Source organism: Nerophis lumbriciformis, linkage group LG13, assembly GCF_033978685.3.
Source record: "Nerophis lumbriciformis linkage group LG13, RoL_Nlum_v2.1, whole genome shotgun sequence".
Taxonomy (NCBI): domain Eukaryota; kingdom Metazoa; phylum Chordata; class Actinopteri; order Syngnathiformes; family Syngnathidae; genus Nerophis; species Nerophis lumbriciformis.
In genome coordinates, this window is record NC_084560.2 from 24,094,187 (window position 1) to 24,122,129 (window position 27,943).

Consider the following 27,943-nt stretch of genomic DNA (forward strand, 5'->3'; position numbering starts at 1 on the left):
AAGAGAAAAAGCCACCAAAATAGGAGCACAAGACGAGAACTAAAACACTACACACAGGAAAACAGCAAAAAAAACTCCAAATAAGTCATGGCATGATGTGACAGGTCGTGGCAGTACACCTACTTTGAGACAAGAGCTATAGTGATGCACGCTTGGTTATGGTTTAAACTAAAGGCATATCCAACAATTGCGACAATTACTTTTAACTGTCAACTGAGTTTATGATTTCTGCTGGTGGTGTGCCTCCGGATTTTTTCAACGCAAAAAATGTGCCTTGCCTCAAAAAAGGTTGAAAAACACTGCACTAGTGTGCCGCGGCACAGTGGTTGAAAATGGTAATACTGTCCAGGTGTACCTAATGAAGTGACCTGGCAGTTGTGGTGTGTATATATACTTCAAGTGGCAGAGAACACATTAGTTTGTCACACTTGTAGTGTTGCAAAAAACGAATATACACACTTAAGCGGAGTATTAATGAATCAAAAACCGCTAACTACCTGTATGAATGACGTGTAGTGTTTTGGTGGAAAACACTTTTTTGAGCTGCGGTCCAAGGACCCTTAGCCGTCTACTAATATGCCTGATTATATCCCTCTTTCAACAGGTTAAATATAATTATTGATATGTGTAAGTGTGTTTGATGATACATAAAGTAATATCGGACATATATTCTACCTTTTTAATATTCGATGTGTTATTGATAAAAATAGTGGTCAGAGGGAGCCAAAAGTGCAGATAGACCGGCATCTCTTTCGCCTAACCGGTTGCTAGCATGCCAATGGTTGTTACTAGACGCTCAAAATAGCAACCGGTACTCATTGCCTTAGTGTGGTGGCGGACAGCATCAATAACCTGGTGAGGGACTTACTATTTATTCCATAGTCGCTACTAGTGTCATGTTGATAACGGACGTCTTGATGTTTCTAGTTAACCAGTTTCACGTCGCAATGTTTAATCCTCTTGTTGTCATTTCAAACAGTTAAACATCCAACCTATTTGTTCATATGAGTTGTATTTTCAGTTTAACAGCGCACTGTGATCACTTCCGGCACTTTCGCCAAATATATGAACTTTATGTAAGCCACTGAGTTGAGGCAATAACTTCCACTGCAACTACGTGGCAAGCTCTGACCGGCTTTATTCGACGCTTGCTGTCTGACCAGGTTCATGCAACTTTGAAGGATCGCATGGGAAACGAGTATGAGGAACATTATTATGCTGTCCCTGCTCCTGATCACCACGCAACACAAGGCGTCTGCATCTAAAAGTGTCTCAGCAAGTCTAAAAGCCAAGTGGCAGACGACACCCTTTCTTTTGGAGACAAGGTACTGCCACACAAACATAGACTGACATGCATACATACATTGTACCTTTACAGCATGCAGCTCTAAACCCTGAAAAAATATATTTATTAAAGATGGCAATCTTCTTGATTGATACTAAATAAAACAAAAATAGTGCTCGCAAAACGCTGATGAGTGCATTTTCTTCTCCCAGTTTTGTGGGAGTTAAGATGATCAGCGTATATATTTTGCATATTAATGAAGACAAAGACGCAAAATTGATGTAAGTGTACCGGTAAGTGTAAGTAAGGCCATGGCAGAGGTGACATCCAACTAGTTTTAAGTCAATGTATCATCCCAAAAGTTATGAAACATTTTATGAAGGTTAAAACGTTTTTTAGTGCCGCTTTAAAATGGTCTGAATGTAACAGGCGGCCTGCCAGTGCGGCTGCGCCAGGTGTACGTTAGTAAACCTCATTCCCTGACAACTTGGTGCTCAACACACTCACCTCTCATCCGAACAACCAGGGTTCGCTTTCTCCGTGCGGAATGGTTTAAAGGCAGGGGGCCGAACCACCTGGGTTACATAAATGCCAGCATTAAAGGGGAACATTATCACAATTTCAGAAGGGTTAAAACCATTAAAAATCAGTTCCCAGTGGCTTATTTTATTTTTCGAAGGTTTTTTCAAAATTTTACCCATCACGCAATATCCCTAAAAAAAAGCTTCAAAGTGCCTGATTTTAACCATCGTTATATACACACCCGTCCATTTTCCTGTGACGTCACATAGTGATGCCAACACAAACAAACATGGCGCATAGATCAGCAAGCTATAGCGACATTAGCTCGGATTCAGACTCGGATTTCAGCGCCTTAAGCGATTCAACAGATTACGCATGTATTGAAACGGATGGTTGTAGTGTGGAGGCAGGTAGCGAAAACGAAATTGAAGAAGAAACTGAAGCTATTGAGCCATATCGGTTTGAACCGTATACAAGCGAAACCGACGAAAACGACACGACAGCCAGCGACACGGGAGAAAGCGAGGACGAATTTGGCGATCGCCTTCTAACCAACGATTGGTATGTGTTTGTTTGGCATTATAGGAAACTAACAACTATTAACTAGGTTTACAGCATATGAAATACATTTGGCAACAACATGTACTTTGCGAGTGCAGACAGCACAATTTTCATTAATTAATATATTCTGTAGACATACCCTCATGTCAGCAGGCCAGGGAAGCTAGGGTCGATATTCTTCTCTTGATCATCTTCGGTTGCATAAGGGACGGTGTGAGCCAAGACATCCAGGGGGTTTAGCTCGCTCGTCTGCGGGAACAAACTGCCGCCATTGCTTGCCGTGCTACGGAGGTCCTTTGTCCCTGAATTGCTCACACACTCCGGCAGATTCAATGGGGGTCTGGCGGCAGATTTGTTTGACTTTATCAATGGAAATGCATCTGCTTTGAGTGTCGCAGGATATCCACACATTCTTGCCATCTCTGTCGTAGCATAGCTTTCGTCGGTAAAGTGTGCGGAACAAACGTCCAATTTCTTGCCACTTTCGCATCTTTGGGCCACTGGTGCAACTTGAATCCGTCCCTGTTCGTGTTGTTACACCCTCCGACAACACACCGACGAGGCATGATGTCTCCAAGGTACGGAAAACAGTCGAAAAAACAGAAAATAACAGAGCTGATTTGACTCGGTGTTTGTAATGTGTTTGAGAAAATGGCGGATTGCTTCCCGATGTGACGTCACAACGTGACGTCATCGCTCCGAGAGCGAATAATAGAAAGGCGTTTAATTCGCCAAAATTCAGATTTCGGAAATCGGTTAAAAAAATATATGGTCTTTTTTCTGCAACATCAAGGTATATATTGACGCTTACATAGGTCTGGTGATAATGTTCCCCTTTAAGGCTAGATTTTGGTCAACCCAAATGCACTATTGTGGTATCTCTGAATCTTAATTGTTAAAAAGTAATAACACGAGGCCTTTAAAAATGTGCAGTATCATTTAAAGTGTCACAGCAAGTCTAAAAGCCAAGTGGCAGACGACACCCTTTCTTTTGGAGACAAGGTACTGCCACTCAAACATAGACTGACATGCATACACACATTGTACCTTTACAGCATGCAGCTCTAAACCCTGAAAAAAAATTTTTTTTTAAAGAAGGCAATCTTCTTGATTGATACTAAATAAAACACAAAATAGTGCTCGCAAAACGCTGATGAGTGCATTTTCTTCTCCCAGTTTTGTGGGAGTTAAGATGATCAGCGTATATTTTGCATATTAATGAAGACAGAGACGCAAAATTGATGTAAGTATAGGTGTAAGTGTAAGTAAGGCCATGGCAGAGGTGACATCCAACTAGTTCATACTTGCCAACCCATAGAGCAGGTCAGCAGCAGGAAGCATGAAGTGCTCTAAAACTTGCTGGTAGACGGCTGCGTTGACCCTGGATCTCAGGAAACAGAGTGGACCGACACCAGCAGATGACATGGCACCCCAAACCATCACCCAACCATGCAAATTTTGCATTTCCTTTGGAAATCGAGGTCCCAGAGTCTGGAGGAAGACAGGAGAGGCACAGGATCCACGTTGCCTGAAGTCTAGTGTAAAGTTTCCACCATCAGTGATGGTTTGGGGTGCCATGTCATCTGCTGGTGTCGGTCCACTCTGTTTCCTGAGATCCAGGGTCAACGCAGCCGTCTACCAGCAAGTTTTAGAGCACTTCATGCTTCCTGCTGCTGACCTACTCTATGGAGATGGAGATTTCAAGTTCCAACAGGACTTGGCGCCTGCACACAGCGCAAAATCTACCCATGCCTGGTTTACGGACCATGGTATTTCTGTTCTAAATTGGCCCGCCAACTCCCCTGACCATAGCCCCATAGAAAATCTGTGGGGTATTGTGAAAAGGAAGATGCAGAATGCCAGACCCAAAAACGCAGAAGAGTTGAAGGCCACTATCAGAGCAACCTGGGCTCTCATAACACCTGAGCAGTGCCAGAAACTCATCGACTCCATGCCACGCCGCATTAACGCAGTAATTGAGGCAAAAGGAGCTCCAACCAAGTATTGAGTATTGTACATGCTCATATTTTTCATTTTCATACTTTTCAGTTGGCCAACATTTCTAAAAATCCCTTTTTTGTATTAGCCTTAAGTAATATTCTAATTTTGTGACACACGGAATTTTGGATTTTCATTTGTTGCCACTTCAAATCATCAAAATTAAATGAAATAAACATTTGAATGCATCAGTCTGTGTGCAATGAATAAATATAATGTACAAGTTACACCTTTTGAATGCAATTACTGAAATAAATCAAGTTTTTCAAAATATTCTAATTTACTGGCTTTTACCTGTATATGAAATACTTGACTTGGTGAATTCTAGCTGTAAATATACTCCTCCCCTCTTAACCCCCCCCCCCCTCGCTTTAAAATGGTCTAAATGTAACAGGCGGCCTGCCAGTGTGGCTGCGCCAGGTGTACGTTCGTAAACGTCACTCCCTGGCAACTTCAAGAGTAGTGCTGGCTGCCCGGGATTTTAGCTCGGTGCTCGGCACACTCACCTCTCATGCGAACAACCAGGGTTCGCTTCCCCGTGCGGAATGGTTTAAAGGCATAGGGCTGAACCACCTGGGTTACATAAATGCCAGCATTAAGGCTAGTTTTTGGTCAACCCAAATGCACTATTGTGGTATCTCTAAATCTTAATTGTTAAAAAGTAATAACACGGGGCCTTTAAAAATGTGCAGTACCATTTAAAGTGTCACAGCAAGTCTAATAGCCGAGTGGCAGACTACACAAACATAGACTGGCATGCATACATGCACTGTACTCTTACAGCATGCAGCTCTAAACCCAGAAAAAGATTTATTAAAGAAGGAAATCTTCTAAAAGTTATGTACCAATGTGACCTATCAGGGGGAATCATTACCTCAAGACTCGAGGTGGAAGAGAAAGAGCATGCTCCCTTTAATAGAAACAATATATCATTGTAGCTGAAAGCCATAAAGAAGCAGCATGCGTGCAACTTGACAAGCACCTCATAAGATATTTTATCCTCAGCTACCTATTTTCAGCCAGCATTAATGACCTAATATATGCACTGCGACCATATGCACAATGGTGTCACTTTACTTTGCCTACCAATTTCAGTTCATACTGAAATAATAAAGACATTTCGCATAGTACCGTGGAACATTTTTCTTTTCAGTGAGTTTATTGGAGAGGACAACAATGAGAAATTCTGGCAGTTTGTTGACACCGTGAAGGAGCTCACTGTGTACAAGCAAGGAGGTATGCTGTCATACACATTGTGAATGTTCCGTGTATCATGTCTTTCTTGTAATCTGTCGCTCTTCTTCATTCTGCTCTACTAGAGTCTGTCCGCTCATACTACAATTTAATAATCAAGAAAGCAAACCAGTTCCTGACGGATCTTCAAGTGAACCTGCTGAAATACGCTCTCTCTTTGCGCTTCTACTCACCAGCTGTTCACGCTTTCCAGCAGGTACGGTGTGAGTGATCACAAATTACAAATTTTGCCAAATCAAATTGGAATGATTTCTGTGGCAGCTCAGACTGACTAAATTCTAGGGCGTAGCCACATAAATCATTACAGAATAATTCATGCAATAGACAAATTTACCCACATTTGTATGACAGCTATGGTGCACTACATAGTTTATGAGAAGTGGTTTTGTATGCAGCCATGAATTCATGACCCAAGGCTCTCCGCAGTCTTTTCTTACAATTGCTTTGGTGCTGCCGAGTCATTATTCCCGAAAAACACTGGGTGAAATATTCTATTTGAAATTGAACTGTTCAGCAACTATTATCTTGAATGATGCTGCAATATACTTGTCATGCTTTAAGGAGTTCAGGCATCACACACGTTGTGTAAACCATCAGATGAACAATGCCCTAGTCTGCAATGACATTTCATACATAAGTATGCTTGTATAGACATTCAGTATGTACATTCAATACTAAATAGGGATGGGCGCGTATTATTCTGATTGTGTGGAATTAAATGGTGATTTATCGCATCTTGAAGCAATTGTGGGGTAAACTATGGGTGCACTACTTGGATGTGACCAACAGAGGCGCTGTTGATTTAGTTCATTCTATAGATCAGTGTTTTTCAAACTTTTTTGAGCCAAGGCACATTTTTTGCGTTCAAAAAATCCGGAGGCACACCACCAGCAGAAATCATTAAAATACGAAACTCAGTTTACAGTAAAAAGTCGTTGTCACAATTGTTGGCTATGACTTTAAACCATAACCAACCATGCAGCAATATAGCTCTTGTCTCAAAGTAGGTCTACTGTCATGACCTGTCACATCAGGCTGTGATTTATTTTGAGTTTATTGCTGTTTTCCTGTGTGTAGTGTTTTAGTTCTTGTCTTGCGCTCTTATTTTGGTGGCTTTTTCTCTTTTTTTGGTATTTTCCTGTACCGGTTTCATGTCTTCTTTTGAGCGATATTACCCGCATCTTCTTTGTTTTAGCCATCAAGAATATTTCAGTTGTTTTTATCCTTCTTTGTGGGGACATTGTTGATTGTCATGTCATGTTCGGATGTACATTGTGGACGCCGTCTTTGCTCCACAGTAAGTCTTTACTGACGTCCAGCATTCTGTTTTTGTTTACTTTGTAGCCAGTTCAGTTTTAGTTTCGTTCTGCATAGCCCTCCCTAAGCTTCAATGCCTTTTCTTAGGGGCACTCACCTTTTGTTTATATTTGGTTTAAGCATTAGACACCTTTTTACCTGCACGCTGCCTCCCACTGTTTCCGACATCTACAAAGCAATTAGCTTCCGGCTGCCACCTACTGATATGGAAGAGTATTACAGCACCGACACTCAACAACAACACATAATTTGCAGACTATAATTACTGGTTTGCAAAAAATATTTTGAACCCAAATAGGTGAAATTAGATCATCTCCCACGGCACAGTGGTTGAAAAACACTGCTATAGATCAGTGTTTTTCAACGTTTTTTGAGCCAAGGCACATTTTTTTCACTGAAAAAATCCAGGGGACACTATCCCATCCTCGTCGCCATTGTTGTGTGCCAATCTTGTCACTTATTTGTTCCCTTATTAGCAATCTAATTTTAATAATACACCAAATGATAGCTTATTGACTTTTATTCCTGCTCTTACTTTTTCCACTTCCAGTTGTCCAACACACAACACATGTCATCATATCCTATGTCCCCCGCCCTTAAGTTCCCCTTACAATGGTTCCGGTATTGTCCTGTGACCCGAGTAACCAATACATGACAGACACCACCAGCAGAAAATGTTAAAAACAAAACTCAATAGCCTATTTTGACAATATAAAGTCGTTCTCATCAAATACCTGACGCAATTGTTCGATATGACTTCAAACCATAACCATCATTAATTCTCTTGTCTCAAAGTAGGCTTACAAAGCAATGAGCTACCTGCTGCCACCTACTGGTACGAAAGAGTATTACACGGTTACTCTGCTGATCTCCAGACAGCACGGACACTCTACAACGGCAGATTGTTTACGCATTATAATTATTGGTGTGCAAAAAATATTTTTCAGACCAATTAGGTGAAATTGCATAATTTCCCACGGCACACCAAACAATATCTCACGGTACACTAGTGTGCCGCGGCACAGTGGTTGAAAAACACTGATGAGACCATTAGGAAGATTCCAAAAAATCATCATAATAGGTCCTCTTTGAAGCAATGTGCTCTTTATTCAACAGATAGCCAGCCATGAACCTCCTCCGATGGCCTGTACCGCCTTTGTCTCCATTCATAGTCAACACAGCTGCAACACAAAAGACATAAAGAAGCTCCTAAAGGCAGCTGCAGGCAGGTAAGTCAAGATGACACAGCCTTGCCCCTGTGTGGATCCACTCACCAGGCCAGGGCAGAAAAGTGTCAGAAGTTAATATGATATTGGAAACCTTTGTAGCTCTCACTGAATACATGTTTTTCCCTGAAAAGTAAAATGTAATTTTCTGAAAAGCCTTTTCACGTAACGCTTGCAGGCCCAAACCGTATTTGTACAAGAGTGATCACATATATCCAGGTGCTAATAAAACAGATGTTCCCGTTGCAATCCTGTACGCCGAGATCGGAACCAAGAAGTTCAGCACCTTTCACACCGTGCTGTCAGAGAAGGCTGATGGGGGTGCTCTTACGTACGTACTGCGGCATTTTGTGGCGGTGAGTACTAGTTTAGTTTATTATTCTTCGGTCAATGGTCAACAAAATAAACAAACAGTTGTACATTCTTAGATTGAAAATGAAAATGTTGCAGACCGAAAGGGTTTAGGCTGAAGTTGAACACTTATTGCGCCTAACCCTATAAACAATGTCAAGTACAAGATGAACTTCCGAAAAATATGAAATGTCTTTTGTACAACATATTATAAATATACATTATACACAACATAAACACAGTTCAATTATATACACAGTAAAGGCATGTGAAATATCCTTGTACACGTGTTAAACCTTTGTACCAATTTATATACTATATACAAACAATTATACTTCCATTATTATTTATATCCCACATTTAGTATTTTAATTAACATTGATCATAGTATTAACTACAGTGTTGATTCAAGAGTGATATATTTTTTTCAAGACATTGGTCTTAAGGTGTTTTTTAAATGTGTAAATGGAACTGGAACATTTTACGTTCACTAGCATGAACAAAAAGTGCTGTTTTCTTTGCATTTTGTAGTCGAAGCATCAAACCCTCTTCAGGGCTGTAACGATTACTGTTACAATGATAAACCCTTTGTAAAATTCCTCATGGTCATTAGTATTTCAGTTTCAAATGTTAATTATCGTAAAACCGTGATTGATTACTGCACTGTGAGAAGCTCATGGTGATACTGCTCATTTCTTGGAAAAGCAGCTAGCGCACAAACACAGTTTCCTCTTTGCAAACAACACCTATTTTCCTTTATTATTTAGAAATGTGCTAGAACCTCCGACTCGAAGTCTGCTGGGACAGGCTCCAGCTAACTTGTGACCCTAGTGAGAATTAGCTGTATAGATGTTACACTTTTGTTCAAAGGAGAATCCCCAAAATACTGATGAGGCAAATATACAAAACAAGTCAATTTAAAAGGGTTGTTTGTAACATCCTGGACGAAGAGGCTGGGGAGAGGGAAGTCTGGGCTTCTCTGCTTAGGCTGCTGCCCCCGCAAACCGACATCGGATAAGCAGAATAAAATGGATGGATGTTTGCAACATTTACACAGATGCCTAGAGGGCGCCAACTTTCCAACGTATTTTACACAGTATATCCCGCCCTCTTACGGCTTCTCGTACGTAATGACGTAATTATGTATGTAAGCAACACATGCACGGGCATTAGCTTTAGGTGTTGTTAGCTAATAATAGCATATTTGGGTAGCAAGCATTAGCTGTCATTGAATGTATTTTCTCTCATAACAACAACATGACTGCAAATTTTTAGTTGCTCCTAATGGTCATTGTCACAAAAGAAAGGGTCACCAGGCCCGCGGCACTCCTTCTCCTCCCAAGAGTTTGTCGTGTGTCCAACAACGACCGCTCTGTCAAGACAGGCAGTTTCCCCCAAACCCGAGATCTTGTCAATTTCATTGACAGGTAAGTTATTAAATCTAGGGAACAGTGCAAAAAGAGGCAACAAAAAAGTTAAGACAAGACAAAACAAAGAAGCAAGCAGGAGAGATAGGGAGAGGAAAAGAGAGCATCTGCCCTCGATGAGTGCCAGTATATGAAAAAAGAGGAGGGAGACATTGAATACTGGATGGATCTTGAGGGATTCAGGCAGTTGGAGTTGGACCGCCATAGGTCAGACAATGCGTGTGACCAGAAATGGACCAATGAACCTGTGTTTGAGCTTCTGCCAGGCGGGGCCCGGCGAAGGCGGGGCGCAGCGAAGATGGGCAGAACCTGATGGCACTGCGAACTCTGCCTCCAATGACTGGAATATAGAAGGTTGGAATTCGTAGGCCGCGTGAAATGGGGAAACTCGAGTGGCTGAGCTGACGAGTGTGTTGTGCACATACTGTATCCATGGCAAGTTGAGGGACCAGGAAGCCGGTTGTTGGTGGAAAACGCAGCGAACTGTTGCCTCCACATCCTGATTGGCATGCTCTGTATGGCCGTTGGTCTGTGGGTGGTACGCAGAGGACAGGCAGGCGGATGCCCCCAACGCTTAAAAAATTCCATCCAGACAGCTGAGGAGAATTGAGGACCCATGTCAGAAACTATTTCCACTGGAATACCATGCAGCCGGAAGACATGGTAGACTGGAAGGAAGCTTGGGCCGAGCGACAAAATATAAAATTTTTGAGAAATGGTCTGCTAATGTGAGAATGACCGAGTTACTATTAGATGGCGGAAGTCCAGTAATGAAGTTGACTCACCAAACCAGGGTTGGGAGAGAATGGGGAGATGACGTAAAAGTCCCGCCCGGAGCTTGATGTAATGACTTGTTGCGGGCACAGACAGAGCAGACAGCAAAACATTACTTGACATGGGTTTTCATGAAACACCAACAAATTAATCCTCATATGGACAACTTTGAGTTTCCTCTTAACCTAACATGAATATTTTTGGAGTACCCGGAGAAAACCCGCGCACGGGGAGAGTATCGAGGGTTGGAATTGGGGGTTAAATCACCAAATGATTCCCGAGCGCAGCCACCGCTGCTGCTCACTGCTCCCCTCACCTCCCAGGGGGTGGAACAAGGGGATGGGTCAAATGCAGAGAGTAATTTCACCACACCTAGTGTGGTACTTTAACTTAAACATGCAGACTCCTCATAGAGATGTCCAGATTCAAACCCAGATCTCCTGACTGTGGCCTACATGCTAAACACTAATCCACCGTGCGACCCTCAATGAGGAACAATTAAATTAATTTACAGTAGCAAAAAACACAAAACAATTTGCGGCAAGAGCGTATCGACTATCTTAAATATTGTGATAGTTTGCCATATAGCTATATTGGGGCGGTATGGCGTAGTGGGTAGAGCGGCCGTGCCAGAAACCTGAAGGTTGCAGGTTCACTCCCCACCTCTTGACATCCAAATAGCGGCCGTTGTGTCCTTGGGTAGGACACTTCACCCTTGCCCCCGGTGCCGCTCACACTGGTGAATGAATGATGAATGAATGATAGGTGGTGGTCGGAGGGGCCGTAGGCGCAAACTGGCAGCCTCGCTTCCGTTAGTCTACCCCAGGGCAGCTGTGGCTACAAATGTAGCTTACCACCACCAGGTGTGAATGAAGGATGGATTCCCACTTCTCTGTGAGCGCTTTGAGTATCTAATAATAGAAAAGTGCGATATAAAATCTAATCCATTATTATTATATTGTCACACTCCTGACATGTACTTTGACGTGGTGGTATCAGTTTTAGTGAGCGTAATTAAAGCAAGCCAGTGGCGTCACATATTTTTTTTCCCTAAAAGTGAATGACGTACGGAGGCCACTGTCTTACTTCTTGTATAATTCACATTTCTACACCCAAAAAGAACTAATTTGCAAGTCATTTTAAACAACATTTTCTGCTATATACTATACTTATTTAGTAGCTTGTTTCATGCCTTTGGTGGCCTTGTAAACTGTCATATTTGTGAAAAGAAAGTTTCCTTTAAGACCTAAAGACTAACATTTCTTTCATACTGTTGAAGAAGTGCCAAGGGTTGCGGCAATGGTGCTGCTGAACGCCCGATGTAGGGCTGTGAATGCTTTTGTCAAAGTGTAACTAGTCCATGGGCTTTCTGTTCCCAGTGGAAAAATACTTTCTGCATTACGAGCAAACTATTACATCTGAGAGGTCATGGCTATTCACAGTTGTGGTCAACCATTTATTCAAGCCTGACTTGCAAGTGTTGTGACTGTTTTAAAAAGGCTCTGTGTAGATCAGTCAAGCGTTATGGTTTCTTCGATTGGACCGTAGCATCATCCACCTACACCAGACTGGAGAGTTTGCACTTTGCCCCAACACCTTGGACTAGCGTTGGGCACATTCACATTGAGATGCCTCTATCACTGCTTACAGATAGTGAGATGTAGTTCATCTTTACAGAAAACACATTCATGCTGCTCTTCAGTGTTGAGATTAAATTACACTTTTTTTGGAGTGCCCAATTGGGCAGAAAATCCCCCGGACGTTCTGTTTCCAGACGAAACTCACTGTCATTTATTTGGAATAGTTGTATGTAGAATAGCATTAGTATTTGATGCAACATTGTATTTTATCTTTGATGCTTAACAGTTATTAGTACTGAATGGATGTATAGTACCTCAACTTCCCATTGCTGACATCATCTTGTGCTTCTTTAGACAGCAAACTAGTTGAGATGAATCAGCAATGCATCTGCTGGTAGTAGAACTAGTGTACTCCATTCAGCCTCAGTTGCTTTAAGACACAATTAAGTCATTCTGGTATCAGTTAATCAACTACTGTCATCAAGTATTAAGCCCATCCCTACACAAATCATGTTACCAAACCACATAACACATACACACATGAACTAGGGTATAAATAATATACATTAGACTGACAATATCGTGATATTGCATGTTGATTTCACAGTCTAGTTGTGTCCCGAATATTTGACAGTGGCAAGCGAACAAAGGCATCTTTTTTACAATGTACCGGTAGCTGTTCTCGGTAGCGTGCTGGTGGCTAATGTCTCTCCACAGGGCAGCTTCTAAATCAGTAATCCTTGCCTCCATTGCAGCAAATAAAAAACAACCTTTCCTACAAGTAATATTGTTACTGGAAGACTAGAGGACGAGGAATAGCTGAACATACTACACTACACACTGTAGGAGGATTCAAAAAAGCATAGCCGACCTCTAAGCTAGAGTTTCTAACTGTAAACGGTGTAGGCTGAGCAATACCAACAGTAATGATACAAAGTATAGTATCACAAGTTATCTTCTTCCCACTCCCTTTCAGGCAAAACTGGACAATCATGCATTACATACTATACATTACCTTTTGCACTATATTAATTTATATTATTATGTGTTGTCAACTTTGTACTTTTTTATGTCATTGCCTGAAATAAATAAATAAATGAAAAAAAAGAATGAAACTCGATACTGCAGTAACTAGATCCATATTTATATTATCACAAAATAGTTTTTTGTCATTTTTGTTATCGTTTACAAACTCCTGAAAAAAGAGCCAATGGTTGTTTTTGCTTTTGCTTAGTTATTTTGCACTTTTGACATTTTTTTTAATTATAAACATTGGATTAAATAAAAGGGTATGAAGAAATACTTGAAATGGTATTTGTTAATGTTACACCGCCATCCTGTGTTTTTGTCTGATTATAATTTTTATCAAAATTGTAATAATTCTTAATGATACAAAAAATTTGATGTTTGAACATCGGTATGACTAATACTGCCACCGTAACACCTTGGTATTGGATCGATACGCCAATTTGCAGTATTGCCCAAAACAAATGTAAAGTAGCCGAACAATTAATGAATAGGTGCTTATTACATTTTAGATGAAGTGTAGATAAAACCATGTCACAACATAAAGTAACCAGATATTAACAGTAATTCAGCAAGTTGATTAATAATAGTTATGACAAAATAACACAACCAGAAATTACACAATATAACCACATATGCCAGCAGCCAAATCAGGAGCCTTTGTAAACTGTTAAACTGAAATGTTTTTTATGAGATCTGTATTGTTGTCACAGAAGGCTGCAATGTATATGGCAGTATAGATTTTAGATCATTTTGCCCATGCCTAACATCAACACATATACTGTACCAATCAAAGGTTAGCTGATAGTTTCTCATTCAATGGCATGAGCAAGTGTGTCCAAACATTGGGCTAGTACTTGACTATATCATACTGTACTAGAGATAGTTTTTCTTTGAGTTCTTCACCAAGTGTTTGCTCATGATGTGAAGTGTTTGTTCTCTTTAATGTGAGATCCTACGGCATACGTCTCCTAATTATTCCAAAAGTCAGGACACAATGTCAGGAGGACTTCAGGGCTGCGGAGAACGTTCATGTTTTTAAGAACAGGCTTAAGACCCACCATTTTGATTTGGCTTTTACCTAATATTTATTAATTTTATTGAAGTAATGGAGGGATGGAATTCATACTTTACATTTTATCTTATTAGTTATGCAAAAATTTATTTAGTTCTATTTATGTATTATATATTTACTTCTTTTTTTTTTATCTTCATATGTCTTACTTGTATTTTATCCTTTGTTTTCTACTTACGGTTCTTACTATTTTACAGGTTTTATTAGTTTTACTCTCCAGAAGGAGCTATCTGCATCAGGGGTTATCGGCCCAGCTCTGGGGGCGCTTTGTATCAGCGATAATGGGGCATCTGGGTCATCAAGGTATTGTTTTTAAGTTTGTAAAGCACTTTGCGTTGCATTTCTTTTACGTATGAAAAGCTCTTTATGGATAAAGTTTAATAAGAGCGTGGTTTTAGACCCTCTCTATGCATGTGTAAAGTGCCGTAGCCTCCGAAGACCCAAACACTTGTTTAGCATGCATTTTTAATTCATCTTGGCTATTTGGGCTTTTTGGAACCCAAAGAATATAAAAACTAAAATAAGTGGAAAGTTGCCATCTGAACTTTTGAAAGTGTTTTTAGTAGGGGTGTTACGATTTATTTTAACGATTCGATTCAATATTTGTGGTTGCGATACAATTCAAGGACGATATTATTTTCTTTAGAACGATACTATACGAAACGATGCAGTGAGTTGAAATCGATTCAGTTACTATTTAGCAAAACAAATCAAGCAGTGTGACTGTGAACTAAATAGTGGATACATGACACTGCAGGTGAAGTTTCCGATTTTCCTGTTATTTCTTGAAAGGGAATTATGTATAAATGAAAAATGGCTACAAACAAGTAGGTGAACAGTTAGTGGCCAATGCAATCATATCTTATTTGAGAAAAGTGCAAACAACACTTAAGGTTGAATTAAAAAAGGAAACATTGAAGCATTTTCCAATAAAAGTACAGTCACCAACATTTTAGGATTAGATTTACCTGCTAGTTCTTCAACCCGGACCTGCAGTGTCTGTTCTCTGACTTGGCATCGCCAATGAAGGACAGCGTCCCACGTGTGCGGAAACATGTATGCTCCCTCATTCCTGTTGATGGTGTTGGCCCCTTGCTTCCTAATTTCAATTGCCTCTTTGATCCATGTCTTCTATTTCTTTCTTTCTCATCAAATTACTTCTCCTTGTGTACCGGGAGTCGGTGCGTTGCGATAACTTGCACTACTGTCACTTACATTGTGTCTGCTGTATATTTTGTGTTTTAAAGTTGTGTTGCGACTTTATCATTGTGTTATGATATTGCAGGTGTAGGGAACCTATGGCTTTAGAGCCAGATGTGGCTCTTTTGATGACTGCATCTGGCTCTCAGATAAATCTTAGCTAACATTGCTTAACACGATAAGTAATGAATAATTCCGCTGGTAATCACAGTGTTAAAAATAACGTTCAAAATACAAAACATTCTCATGCATTTTAATAATAATAATAATAATAATAATAATAATACATTTGATTTGGTATAGCGCTTTTCGGGGTACTCAAAGACGCTTTACAGGATAAATAGTAAAATATGAAACAGTTCAAAGTAATAATACATCATACAGGAAATATAAAAGCAGTACATAGTAAAATACATTACAAGACGGGACATTACAAGACACAGAACACTAATCACAGGTTAAAAGCAGATCTGAAGAGGTGTGTTTTGAGAAGGTTTTTGAAGGTAGGAAGATCTAAACATTCACGGATGGGTTTGGGGAGAGTTCCAGAGGGTGGGAGCAGCGATGGAAAAGGCTCTATCACCCCAGGTCCGGAGCGTGGTTCTGAGTGGTGGGGAGAGGAGGTTGGCGTCGGAGGAGCGGAGGCTGCGTGAAGGGGTATGGCGGTGAAGCAGGTTGGTGAGGTAGCAGGCGGCCTGGTTGTGGAGGGCATAGTGGGTGAAAAGGAGGATTTTAAAGTGGATCCGGTGAGGAACAGGGAGCCAGTGGAGTTTCTGAAGGACTGGGGTGATGTGCTCATGGGAGCGGTTGTGGGTGAGCAGGCGGGCGGCAGAGTTTTGAATGTATTGGAGTTTATTGAGGATTTAGGAAGATGAGCCGTACAGGATGCTGTTGCAGTAATGGAGTCTGGAGGTGATGAAGGCATGGATCAGGGTTTCAGCGGCAGAGAAGGAGAGGGATGGACGGAGACGGGCAATATTTTTGAGGTGGAAGAAAGCACTTCTTGTAACGTGGTGTTCAAAAGAGAGGTTATTGTCCAGAATGACTCAGAGGTTGCGGATGTGAGTGGATGGGGACAGAGTGGAGTTGTTGACAGAGGTGGAAGTTGTGAGCAGTTTTGGTGAGGGATTTGGGGCCGATGATGAGTATGTCAGATTTTTGGCAGTTGAGTTGGAGGAAGTTGGTGTGCATCCATGATTTGATTTCAGTGAGGCAGTAGATCAGAGTGGAGAGAGTTACAGAGGAGATGGATTTTGTGGAGATGTATAGCTGGACGTTGTTTGCGTAGCAGTGGAATTGGAGGTGATGGCGGCGGATGCTGTCACCCAGGGGGAGCATGTACAGGATGAAGAGAAGTGGACCAAGCACCGAACCCTGGGGGACACCTTGTGACAGAGGGGCAGTGGAGGAGGTGCAGTTGTTAATACTAATATTTTGTTGTCTGTTAGTGAGATATGACCTTAATCCATCCATCCGTTTCCTACCGCACCTGTTCAAGAAGTCGCAATAATGGTAAGAAGTATTTTATCTCTTACTGGTTAGCTTCGGAATAACAATGTTATTAAAAAGAATGAGACTTACTATTCTCTAAAAATGTTGGTCTTACTTAAAAATGCACGCATTTAGTTGTATTCATTATTAAAAAATATTATAGGCTCTCACGGAAATACATTTTAAAATATTTGGCTTTCAAGGCTCTCTCAGCCAAAAAGGATCCCGACCTCTGTGATATTGCAATGCCCGGAGAAGTAATGACAGTCGCAGATACACTCTCAGGCGCTTTATTAACAAGCGATAACAAACTCAGTGAGTCTAAACACACACAACAGTTGCTGTTCGGCAAAACTCCTGTTCAGACACTTAGCAAACAGACCCCCAATTTCTAGCGCTATTCGCGCGAATCCATTCACTTTGCCGCACACGTCAGACACAACAGCACCTTCTTTTAAAAGCACCCAGACAGACATATCACATACTTTATGCCATTGTCTTGTGGCGTTGGCGTTTATGACCTTTCTCACCACCGTAGACAGCCGCCATTTTTGTTGTGATGACGCCACAGTTGGGAAAAAAGAGTTAACGTTTAACATCTTTATTATTAAAAGTGCTAAAATTCCTGTCAAGTCTGCCGTTTTTAAATTCAAGATTTTCCTTTTTCTAGTATCGATAAAATCGATCGATTACCTTTTTTTTTTAACGATATTGGATCGATCTCTATCTGTTGGAAGGCAAACTTGCTGAGCACAGATTAATACACAGTACTTGAAATTTAGGAATATATATCGCTCAATTGTTACACTCCCAGTTTTTAGCCATCTTGAATCCAACATTTGATTTGGTATTCTCTTCCTCCACCACTAATTGGCAGTATAATGTCCTCGTAAGTGGAAACCAGGGTCTTGTAGAGACAAATGTATTGTGGTCTACTCTACACAACCAAAAATGTGATGTCCACCTATGACGCCATGTCCTAGGAGGGTAATATAACTTCTGTTGTGAACTGGCTCTATACAAATAACATTGATTTGACTTGACTATATTCAATAAGTCAATCTTAGAATGCATACTCTAGAAAATTTCTCCAGAAAGTAATTTAAAAAACAAGTTTGTATTAGACTTATTTAGCCCTGACAATGCGAAATTGTCTTTTTATATTTCTCAGTGTATCTTTTAAAGCAGACAATGTTTTTTTTAATAACTGGCAAATACATATGCATTCTTTAGTTTCGAGCCTTGAGTGTCTTATTAGCACAAACACTCTAATGCAGAAATAATTTTCATTTATCCATCCATTTTCTACCGCTTGTCCCTCTCGGGGTTTGCAGAGGCGACTGGAGCCTATCCCAACTGCACTCGAGCGGAAGGCAGGGTACATTTAAAATCAACATAATTCAAAGCCAAACAATATATTTTGTCTGCTGGCTGAATTACTATAAGTAGGGGATTATTAGCAATTGGCTATTTGGTCATTTAAGTAAGAAATGGCAAGAAAAGTTTGCATTTAAAAAATATTTATATATAATCCAGTATCATGTTTTGATTTTATTGACTTTTATCACATATATTTAAACAGAACCCAAAGCAGCAGATGATGCTTTTGTCTGGCTATGGCGTGGAGTTAGCCATTAAAAGCACAGAATACAAAGCAGTTGACGACACCCAAGTCAAAGGTCAGTCTGCAATTTTTTGAGTATTCATGTATTTAACAATGTGCTGTGTTCCAGGTAATTAAACACATGTTTGTTTTTTTGTAGATTCAAAGACAATCATTAATGCAGAGGATGATGAAAAGGATGAAATCCAAGGATTCTTTTTTGGAACGTTAAAGTAAAAAGCTTAAACTTTTTGCTCATAAAATGTAACTGCAAAACTAAATATTGGTAACGATTTTTCTGAAACTCATATACTGGTGCTCAGTGGATGATGGTGTACCTAATCCTATTGATTTAGCCAGTGAGTGTGAAAAATGAAAATGCAATTTGTATATTTTATCTCTGTCAAGGAACTCTCACCCTGATCTCCAAGATCAGCTTGGTGAACTCCGTAAGCATCTTGTGGATAGCACCAATGACATGGCCCCTCTCAAAGTGTGGGAGCTGCAAGGTATACTGACTAATTTTGAGTTGGCAGGGAAAATAATCTCACGTTAAAACTCCCATAACCCACATAATCCATATTGCTACTGTACAATTTTGACACCATTGTTTGATATCTGCAGACCTAAGCTTCCAAGCGGCTGCTAGAATCCTGTCTGTGCCAAAGTTTGATGTTTTGAAGCTCATGCGAGACCTCAGTCAAAATTTTCCAGCGAAGGCAAGGTTAGAAAATACTTCATTGAGTAAAGACTAAACACATTTTGTCTGAATACCGGTACATATTTTTTTTCCTCATGTGGTATTATAGATTACATTTATTCACAACACACGCTAACCTAAATTGTTGTACCGCAAATGTTCTAACCAGGGATTTTCCGACCAGGGTTTTATGCTGCTGATTCTGATGCCGATCATTAATGAGCATGTATTAACTGTACATTTTTCAATTTATTAATGATGAGTCAGTGGAATTAACAGTTTAACAATATCAACACAATATTCAAACTGGTTCCTTGTTATCTTTTTTTTACATACATTTGTTTGTGCAAGGTAAAGTCAATAGTACACAATAACTAAACCAAATCAAAAAGTACTATCCTTTGGTGTTTGCTCTTAAAGTCCTCCTGCGTCCAGGGAATTATTCCCTGAGTTTGTAAACATGAACAAAAACAAGAAAAAAAATATTTTGAAAAAAAATAAAAATAATTAACGTAATAAGTTTATTATCGATGATATACCACACTGTGTATGGAGATACATAATTTAATCAATCTATCAATCAATAATGGCTTAATTGATTGTTTTTTTTAAATGCATTCTAAATGCTAAATGAATGTTACCAAAAAGTCAGCTTACAAAGGAGCCTATAGAAGTCGCTCTATTCTGCCTATAAAAGCCCTTAAAAAACATTCAAACACTTCCATTCAGGATTGATATACATGCTGTAAGTATATATGTAATGTAGTAATGGGTAAATTCATAAAAACATTTAACATTTACGTATTTGATCCTTTTAAGCATCCGTGGCAAATTAATTTAGAAAAAGCATCACAACGTTCACTTTTTTTTCCCCACTCCATCACTGATTATTACTCACTGCAGACTTTATGAGAGCCAACAAACAAAATAAAACATTACTTACTTTACAAGATCAGTAAGTAATGCTGCTGTCATTAAGATGCCGAATGATAGAATCTTGTTTTAGTCCCGTTTAGATGAAGAATGACTCATAATCCTCGTGAAAAAAAGTGGAGTGGAGCCAAGTGTCTTTTTGTGTCGTTATCGCCATTCCCGTGTCTAATTTGGCAGTCAAAGTGTACCAATATGTTGGATTACATTCTCGTCTTTCTACTGTCCAGGTGAGAGGCATGATTTATGATCTCGAATAAAGTTTTACGAGCAAGGAAGCACCTCACCGCTCGATAATGTAAACGTAGGCACACACGCTAGTGATCACAGCGTCACTATAAATAGTTTGTCCGCGTTAGCGCTTAACCAAATCACTAATACTTAGTTACTATTTAAGTCACGAAATGTAAATAGGGTATTATTGGCGCTTTTTGGATGTTTTTTTTATTGGGTTTTATGGGCGAAATAGAAGACCTCCCATTGGCTCCACTGTAAGCGGATTTTAACCTGCTCAGTGGCCTCAGTGGCCTTGTGGTTAGAGTGTCCGTCCTGAGACTGGAAGGTCGTGAGTTCAAACCCCGGCCGAGTCATACCAAAGACTATAAAAATGGGACCCATTGCCTCCCTGCTTGGCACTCAGCATCAAGGGTTGGAATTGGGGGTTAAATCACCACAATGTTTCCTGAGTGCGGCCACCGCTGCTGCTCTCTGCTCCCCTCACCTCCCAGGGGGTGAACATGCGGATGGGTCAAATGCAGAGGAGAATTTCACCACACCGAGTGTGTGCGTGACTATCGTTGGGACTTTAACTTTTAACTTTATTTATGTTTATTCACAAGTTAAATTGCATTTAAAAAAGTACATCTCTCATCATATCTTTCATAATGATTATGACTGATAGGCGACATTTCAAAAATAGTGCAGTTCCCCTTTAAAATACATTAACCTGCAATTGGCGATTACATACTTTTTCTAGAACATCAGCTGATTTTGTTCAGTGTCTGAACAATCGGCACGTACCTTGTTTTAATTCGTTTTAACGGTGCAAAGAGGGTGTGACGTTAATTGGAAGCATGGATGAGATACGTTATTTCTGAAATTTGAGTACTCATTACAATACTGGTTTGATAAAAACTATTAAAGATTGACATGTTTTTGTGTTCATGTGCAGATATAGTACTTTAAGAACATTGACAGTATTCATGTCTGATGATCACAGTAGCATTTCCCTCCATTGAAAAGTATGTCATCTATGTCCAAGCCGTGTAATTTAAAATAAAATCATTTGCAAGAGGTTTCGGAACATAAGCCCTATGAATAGCAAGAATCTACAGTCTATACTGGTCTATATGTAAGTGGAAATCAAAACATACTTTAAAAAAAATACAAAAAAGTACAAGTACATCGAACAACATAGTAGCAACATAAACAATGTTATAAAGGTGTAATTTGATCAGCCAGCATCAATAATTAGGCTTGGTGTATGATAAACATGTGTAACACACATCAGCCAACTCACCAACAGCGGAGTAATCCAACCAGCCTTTTAAAATGAACACCGAGTTAGATAAAGCTGCTAGATGCTGACCTTTCATGACAGATTTGTGCGGTCTTGTGGAGTTTATAAGAAAAACTACAGGGAATCTGTAAGTTACATTAAGTAACTTGTTAAACATCCATCCATCCATCCTTCTTCTACCGCTTGTCCCTGTATGAAACAAACAAATCCTAACCAATAGGGGGCTGAATCTTTGGGAACCTAACGATTTGATCCGATTCCGATTCCTTGGGTGACATTTCGATTCAGAATTGATTCTTAAATTTAACACGGTTCCCAATTCAAACCGATTTGCAATTCAAAGCAATTCTCGCAATATATTATTTGGTATAATCATTATAATGAAACTTCTGTTACAAGTGAGTAATGTTCCTTCTAGTAACTAGAATGTAGTTGCATGGAAATACATTTTTGAAAATGAATTCTTAAAAATCAAAACATTAAGGTAAAAAAATAAGAACAATATTTTTTACTTATTTATTTTTCATATCGATTTTTTAAAATAATGAATCAATTTAGAATCAGAATGAATAAGAATCGCGATTTGGATGGCAATCGATTTTTTTTGTGCACCCCTAATAACTAATCATAACCATAACATCAGGACGTTGCCTACAGTTGCAATGTTTTTTGACCCAGAGCTAATCAGAGACCGCGGCTGTTATTTCCTGTGGTTGACTGGGTGGCTATAGGAGATTCTGGGGTCAATTTATTTGAGGTATTTAAGGGTTGTTAGTCTCAAAGTGCTCTGCCATTGGCTGATGACCAGTCTAAGGTCTACCCTGCTTCTCGCCCAGAGTCAGCTAGGAGGGCTCCAGCTCACGTACGTAAGATAAGCCGTAAAAAAAAATGGATAGATGGCATTTGAAGAACTCCATGTCTGTTTTGATTTCTTTCTGGCTTTTATGTTATGCAAAGTGTGATAACGATAAAACAGAATATGGAATTGCTTTTGCTTGTTATTTAGTTTAAATTACAGTTCCTAATGTATACTTGAATGACGGTTAGTAATGTTAAAGTTTTAGCAAAAATTTTCTGCAGTGAGAATTTATGGTCTTGAAATTGGAAAAACTAGGGAGTCAACCACCTTTTGTTTGACTTTGGAGGTCCCACCATAATTATTTTAATATTGCTGTATTAAATGGCCCCTATATTAATCCCCACAGCGAAGCATATGCTTGCATTTTCTCCTCTAGCTTGTAAAAATGGCAAAAAGTGATGAGTAAGAGTTGCCCGTTTTCAATGTATTTGACTCCAGATTCACCATTTCGACGATCCCGCAGGTTTTCTGAGATTAAAGTTGTCATTTTACTGCCGGCCCCGGGCGTAATAAAGCTGATAGTGACCGTATGTTTTACTGTACTGCTTTACTGTTCCCACAGATCACTGACAAGAGTGGCCGTAAAGAAGGAGATGAGAAAAGAAATTGAGGAGAACCAAAAGGTGTGGTACCAAAAGTTGTGCCCAAACATGACATTGCAAAAAAAAGATGATAATGATGAGTCTTTGATATCTGTATCTGAAAAATCTTACACTTCATCATCTTTGTTCAGACCTTTGTGTTTGATTCTGTGCAATTTGTTCTGTATCACATATTTTTGATTATAAAAGCGTTCAAGCCACTAATGTGCTTGTTCTGTTAGCATCTCAGTGAGACAATTGGTGTTCATCCAGGAGACGGAGAGCTCTTTATCAACGGTCTGCATATTGATCTAGACATTCACAACCCTTTCAGGTAGGGTTTAAGTGGTCTGCTTCACCACACGATCACACGCTTTGCAGCAATTTCAATTATCTGTGATTTTTCGTTGCTAGCATTTTAGAGATCCTCAGAGGCGAGGCCAGGGTATTGGAGGGTCTTCACAACTTAGGTGTAAAAGGAGGAGAGCATCAGAGCACACTGCTGAAATTACCTGTGAACCACGTGGCGGACAGCTATGCCTTGGATATCAGACATCCAGCTATAATGGTGAGTTATGGTGAACCATCATTCTCAGGCTAGAAAAGGGAAACCACTCATCTGCCAAGGAAGGGTTTTTAAAATTAGAATCTTGGAAGTCTTTAATTTGGCGGTGCGAAGAAACACGATATCGTCCTCAAGAATGAAATAATTATGCTTTCCTTTTTAAACCCTGGTACAATACATGACATGTTTAATACTGGACGTAATAATTTTATTCACTCAATGTGTAGTGCAGGATTATACACCTACATTGCTTTGGGACCACATTTACAGAAAGCCAAGGACCTAAGGCAGGGGTCGGCAACCTTTACCTCTCAAAGAGCCATTTTGACCCGTTTCACAAATTCAAGAAAACAGTGGGAGCCACAAAACACTTTTGAAATTTAAAATGAAATAACACTGCATACAAAGTTTTTTTTTGCTTTGTGCCATGTATAAACCAGACACGCGGCCCGCGAGACGTTATTTTGCGGGCCGCACTAACATTCAATTTTCATATTAAGAGTTTTATATGAATGGCGCTTGACAGCGTCATACTTGCCAACCCTCCCGATTTTTCCGGGAGACTCCAGAAATTCAGGGCAACTATTCTATCGGATGTCTGCTGATTTTCCCCCAAACAACAATAATAAGGGCATGCCGTGATTCACTGTCTTTAGCACCCTCTACAACCTGTATAAACAGCGTGCCAGCCCAGTTACATGTTATATAAGGCTTCTGCAGACACACGTAAGTGACTGCAAGGCATAGTTGGTCAACAGCCATACAGATTACACTGAGGGTGGCCGTATAAAACAACTTTAACACTGTTACAAATATGCGCCACACTGTGAACCCACACCAAAAAAGAATGACAAACACATTTCGGGAGAACATCCGCACTGTAACACAACATAAACACAACAGAACAAATACCCAGAATCCCACGCAACCCTAACTCTTCCGGGCTACATTATACACCCCCGCTACCACCAAACCCCGCCCCCCCCCCAACCCTGCACCCCCACACATCAAACCGCCCCCCCCCCCCCCCCCCCACACACACACACACACAATAATACAAAACTGCTCCTCCACACAAAGCCCAAAAGTCTGTCGTGTGGCTAGTTGCAATACTGCATAAATACAGTACATACAGTACATTCAAAAAACATACACCGCCTGCGTTTTGTAATAACTTTTGCAAAATGTAACAAGTTATTAAAATGTGTCAAAGTTTATAACGAAATGCATTAAATAATTCATTACAAAATGCAGCAGATTATTGCAAAATGAAGTGATACATAATGCACTATTATCACATATTGTCTTTTTACAAGGACCATTACTGCTTGCAAAGTTAGACATTAAAACAAAATGCAGATAATTTGCCAGTTTACATTTCATTCTTTCTTTTTTTAAATTATTTCTCAAAAATATTTTAGACAGAGAAGGAGACAGAAAAAACAGCTTTGTTATGAAATGTTGGAACGCAACAGCTTTAAGTTGAGTGTAAATAATGTTTTGTCTGTGTTTCCAGTGGATAAATGACATTGAGAATGATCCAGTGTACAGCGGCTGGCCGGCAGGTGTACAGGAGCTGTTGAGAACCACCTTTCCGGGAGTCATCCGACAGATCAGACGGAATCTTTTCAACTTGGTGAGATCCCAAAGTGTCAGACATGCTAACGGGTTACTGAGTTACTTGTATTGTTATGAACGGTATTTGCAGATGGATCACACTCCTGGTGCTTTTGGACAGCGTTTCCTAATATCCATGTCGGCTGTCATTTCTTAAGGGGTCAGCATTTTTCAGAAGAAGAATGCTGCAAGTTATTTTATTGATCATCTAGCAGTCTTTGATTCACGTTTCTTGTAATAAATTCCCGTCTGTTGTGCTTTTCCCCTCATTGATTTATGTACGTATGAGTAGATGTAAAACAGTATCAGCCAAACGTTTGGAGACATTTTTGCATTATTTTGAATGAGAAAGTGTTTCCAAATTTGTTTTAAACCTGACAGTTTTAAAGCATCTGTACTAAAAACCAAAGAAACAAGGGGTTAGTTCAACATTGTATTAACATACTGAGTAAACATCAAAGCCAATTAAATCAGTGTGTGAATCTTGTCTATCTGTGTTGGCCCTGCGATGAGGTGGCGACTTGTCCAGGGTGTGCCCCACCTTCCACCCGAATGCAGCTGGGATAGGCTCTTTGTTTTGGAGTTAGTTTTGTTGTTTGAGGTGGCCGCATGGATGTAGGCACAGCATAATTTACGGCTACTGGCTGGAGTGCTGGCTTGATTCGGTCCACGATTCTGTTGACGCATAAATCATAAGGCCCCTACATATCTCTAAGTTACGGCTGAGATTCATTTTGATGCCTTCAGCTGGGCGTTTAGCTCCAAGTTCAGTCTCTCGATTCATGTTTATGATGCTGTTTACTTCTGCGTACCTTGTAACCGTAAATGGGGCGGTAAAAGATCCACTCTGATTGGCTGTTGTCACAGACATTTTCGCCATGTTTTGATCGAGCTAAAATCAGCTGATCACTGTGATCAAACTGAAATTTATGACAATCATTGATCAGCGCTTTATTCCACACTTTTGCATGATATTGTATCTGATATATTTTAAATAGGGCTGTCAAAAATAACGGGTTAACGCATGTGGTAATTACAAGAATTATCGCAATAATCATGTATGTACGCAGATTAATCATGCAATTCATTTTTGACCATACATGCCTCTTTACCTTAACCACGGATAATTACCTGAACGATGGGTTGTTATATGGTCAGTGATAAGGTCAATGTACAGCATACGCCTGTAGACCTACAACAAGGATTAATCAATTAAATCGATGAATTTGATGATAAAAAAGCTTTGATTTCTATTTTGTTGCTTTGATTAATAGTTTAATGAGTGTAATTACCGGTAATAAAAATGTATAAATTCCAGACTACATGTATTGCCTGGAAGTTAAAATATGTAGGCACAGCTGCTGCAATAGGGCACACATGAGAAACAAAATCAATAAATATAAACTTTTTTGTAATTATTACTGCACATATTAAAATAACATTTTCAATGTTCATGATGTGAATGTATTAAAAAGAAGAAAGTTATTGCAAGTAGAAAAATTCTCTATTTCAATTATTTTTCATAAAATAACCATTGAAGCTATAAATTGTGTTTTATCTGATTACTCGATTAATAGAACAAACAAATCGATAGATTACTAAAATAATTGATAACTGCAGCCCTATACGCCAGTGCAAAGATGAATGAGGAGACTCCGACTAATGTGGTCGCTAGCAAATTTCACTCCAAAATGCACACTGACGGAACTTAAATATGTGATAAGACTAACCTATCCCTGGATAAAAATGTTACCAAATTTTGAGCAAATAAATGAATTGCATTCAAGAAAAACATTTAAAAAATGTTTTTGGATGATATTCTAACAATAAAACCTGGGCAGTCCAATAAGATCCAAAATGAAAGCTTTATCAATAATTTTTCTTTCATTGAGTTTTGATCAACAATGTCAGAATTAGTTAAGGTAAACCGCTAATTACCTACTCAACTGTCAACAGCCATTATTATATTGTTCGGGCTTTCCCTTTTAAAAGGCACAGTCTTTTGTCTAAATAAAGTGAGGAGACTGGAATTTAAGTTAAAAAATATATTTTACAAATTGATTGAGTACAAATGTAGCAAGAGCAGCGCTAGAGGAAAAACCGAGCTCTACAAAGTAAGGCGTGTTCTTTCGAAATGGTCCCACTGCTCACGTTTGTCCATTCTGAAGTGGTGTTGCTTGGATTTCAGTCCAACAAAACTGTGTGTTTTTGATTCACGCACACACACAGACACACACAAACAAACATACCGGTATATACACACACACACACACACACACACACACACACACACACACACACACACACACACACACACACACACACATACGTCTGCTGTTGCTCCATCTCGTGCCTGGCACCTCTTCTCATCATCGAAACAATGAGATATGCTGTGTGTATGTTTGAGCGAAGATACGAACAAAAAGTGGATTCATCATATTTGGCCTTAAACAGAACAGAGCGTTCCCAACAGTAAGATAAG

At 39.7% G+C, this 27,943-nt stretch overlaps 1 protein-coding gene across 5 annotated transcripts in view; it reads left to right on the forward strand.

Moving 5' to 3' along the window:
* uggt2 (UDP-glucose glycoprotein glucosyltransferase 2) overlaps window positions 1-27,943 on the forward strand; it is a 191,627-nt gene that overhangs the window by 95,044 nt on the left and 68,640 nt on the right. For 3 of the 5 annotated variants that reach the window (XM_061971451.1, XM_061971447.1, XM_061971450.1), the window contains exons 1-14: window positions 733-855; window positions 1,164-1,325; window positions 5,520-5,602; window positions 5,686-5,816; window positions 8,054-8,166; window positions 8,342-8,519; window positions 18,670-18,766; window positions 18,851-18,923; window positions 19,099-19,199; window positions 19,315-19,414; window positions 23,261-23,321; window positions 23,522-23,613; window positions 23,694-23,847; window positions 25,361-25,480. In XM_061971451.1, the coding sequence (XP_061827435.1) occupies window positions 1,201-1,325; window positions 5,520-5,602; window positions 5,686-5,816; window positions 8,054-8,166; window positions 8,342-8,519; window positions 18,670-18,766; window positions 18,851-18,923; window positions 19,099-19,199; window positions 19,315-19,414; window positions 23,261-23,321; window positions 23,522-23,613; window positions 23,694-23,847; window positions 25,361-25,480 (1,428 nt within the window). In that variant the 5' untranslated portion in view covers window positions 733-855; window positions 1,164-1,200. Of the gene's footprint in view, window positions 1-732; window positions 856-997; window positions 1,326-5,519; window positions 5,603-5,685; window positions 5,817-8,053; window positions 8,167-8,341; window positions 8,520-18,669; window positions 18,767-18,850; window positions 18,924-19,098; window positions 19,200-19,314; window positions 19,415-23,260; window positions 23,322-23,521; window positions 23,614-23,693; window positions 23,848-25,360; window positions 25,481-27,943 lie in introns of those variants that run through there. The other 2 variants (XM_061971449.1, XM_061971448.1) reach the window with 2 other exon arrangements.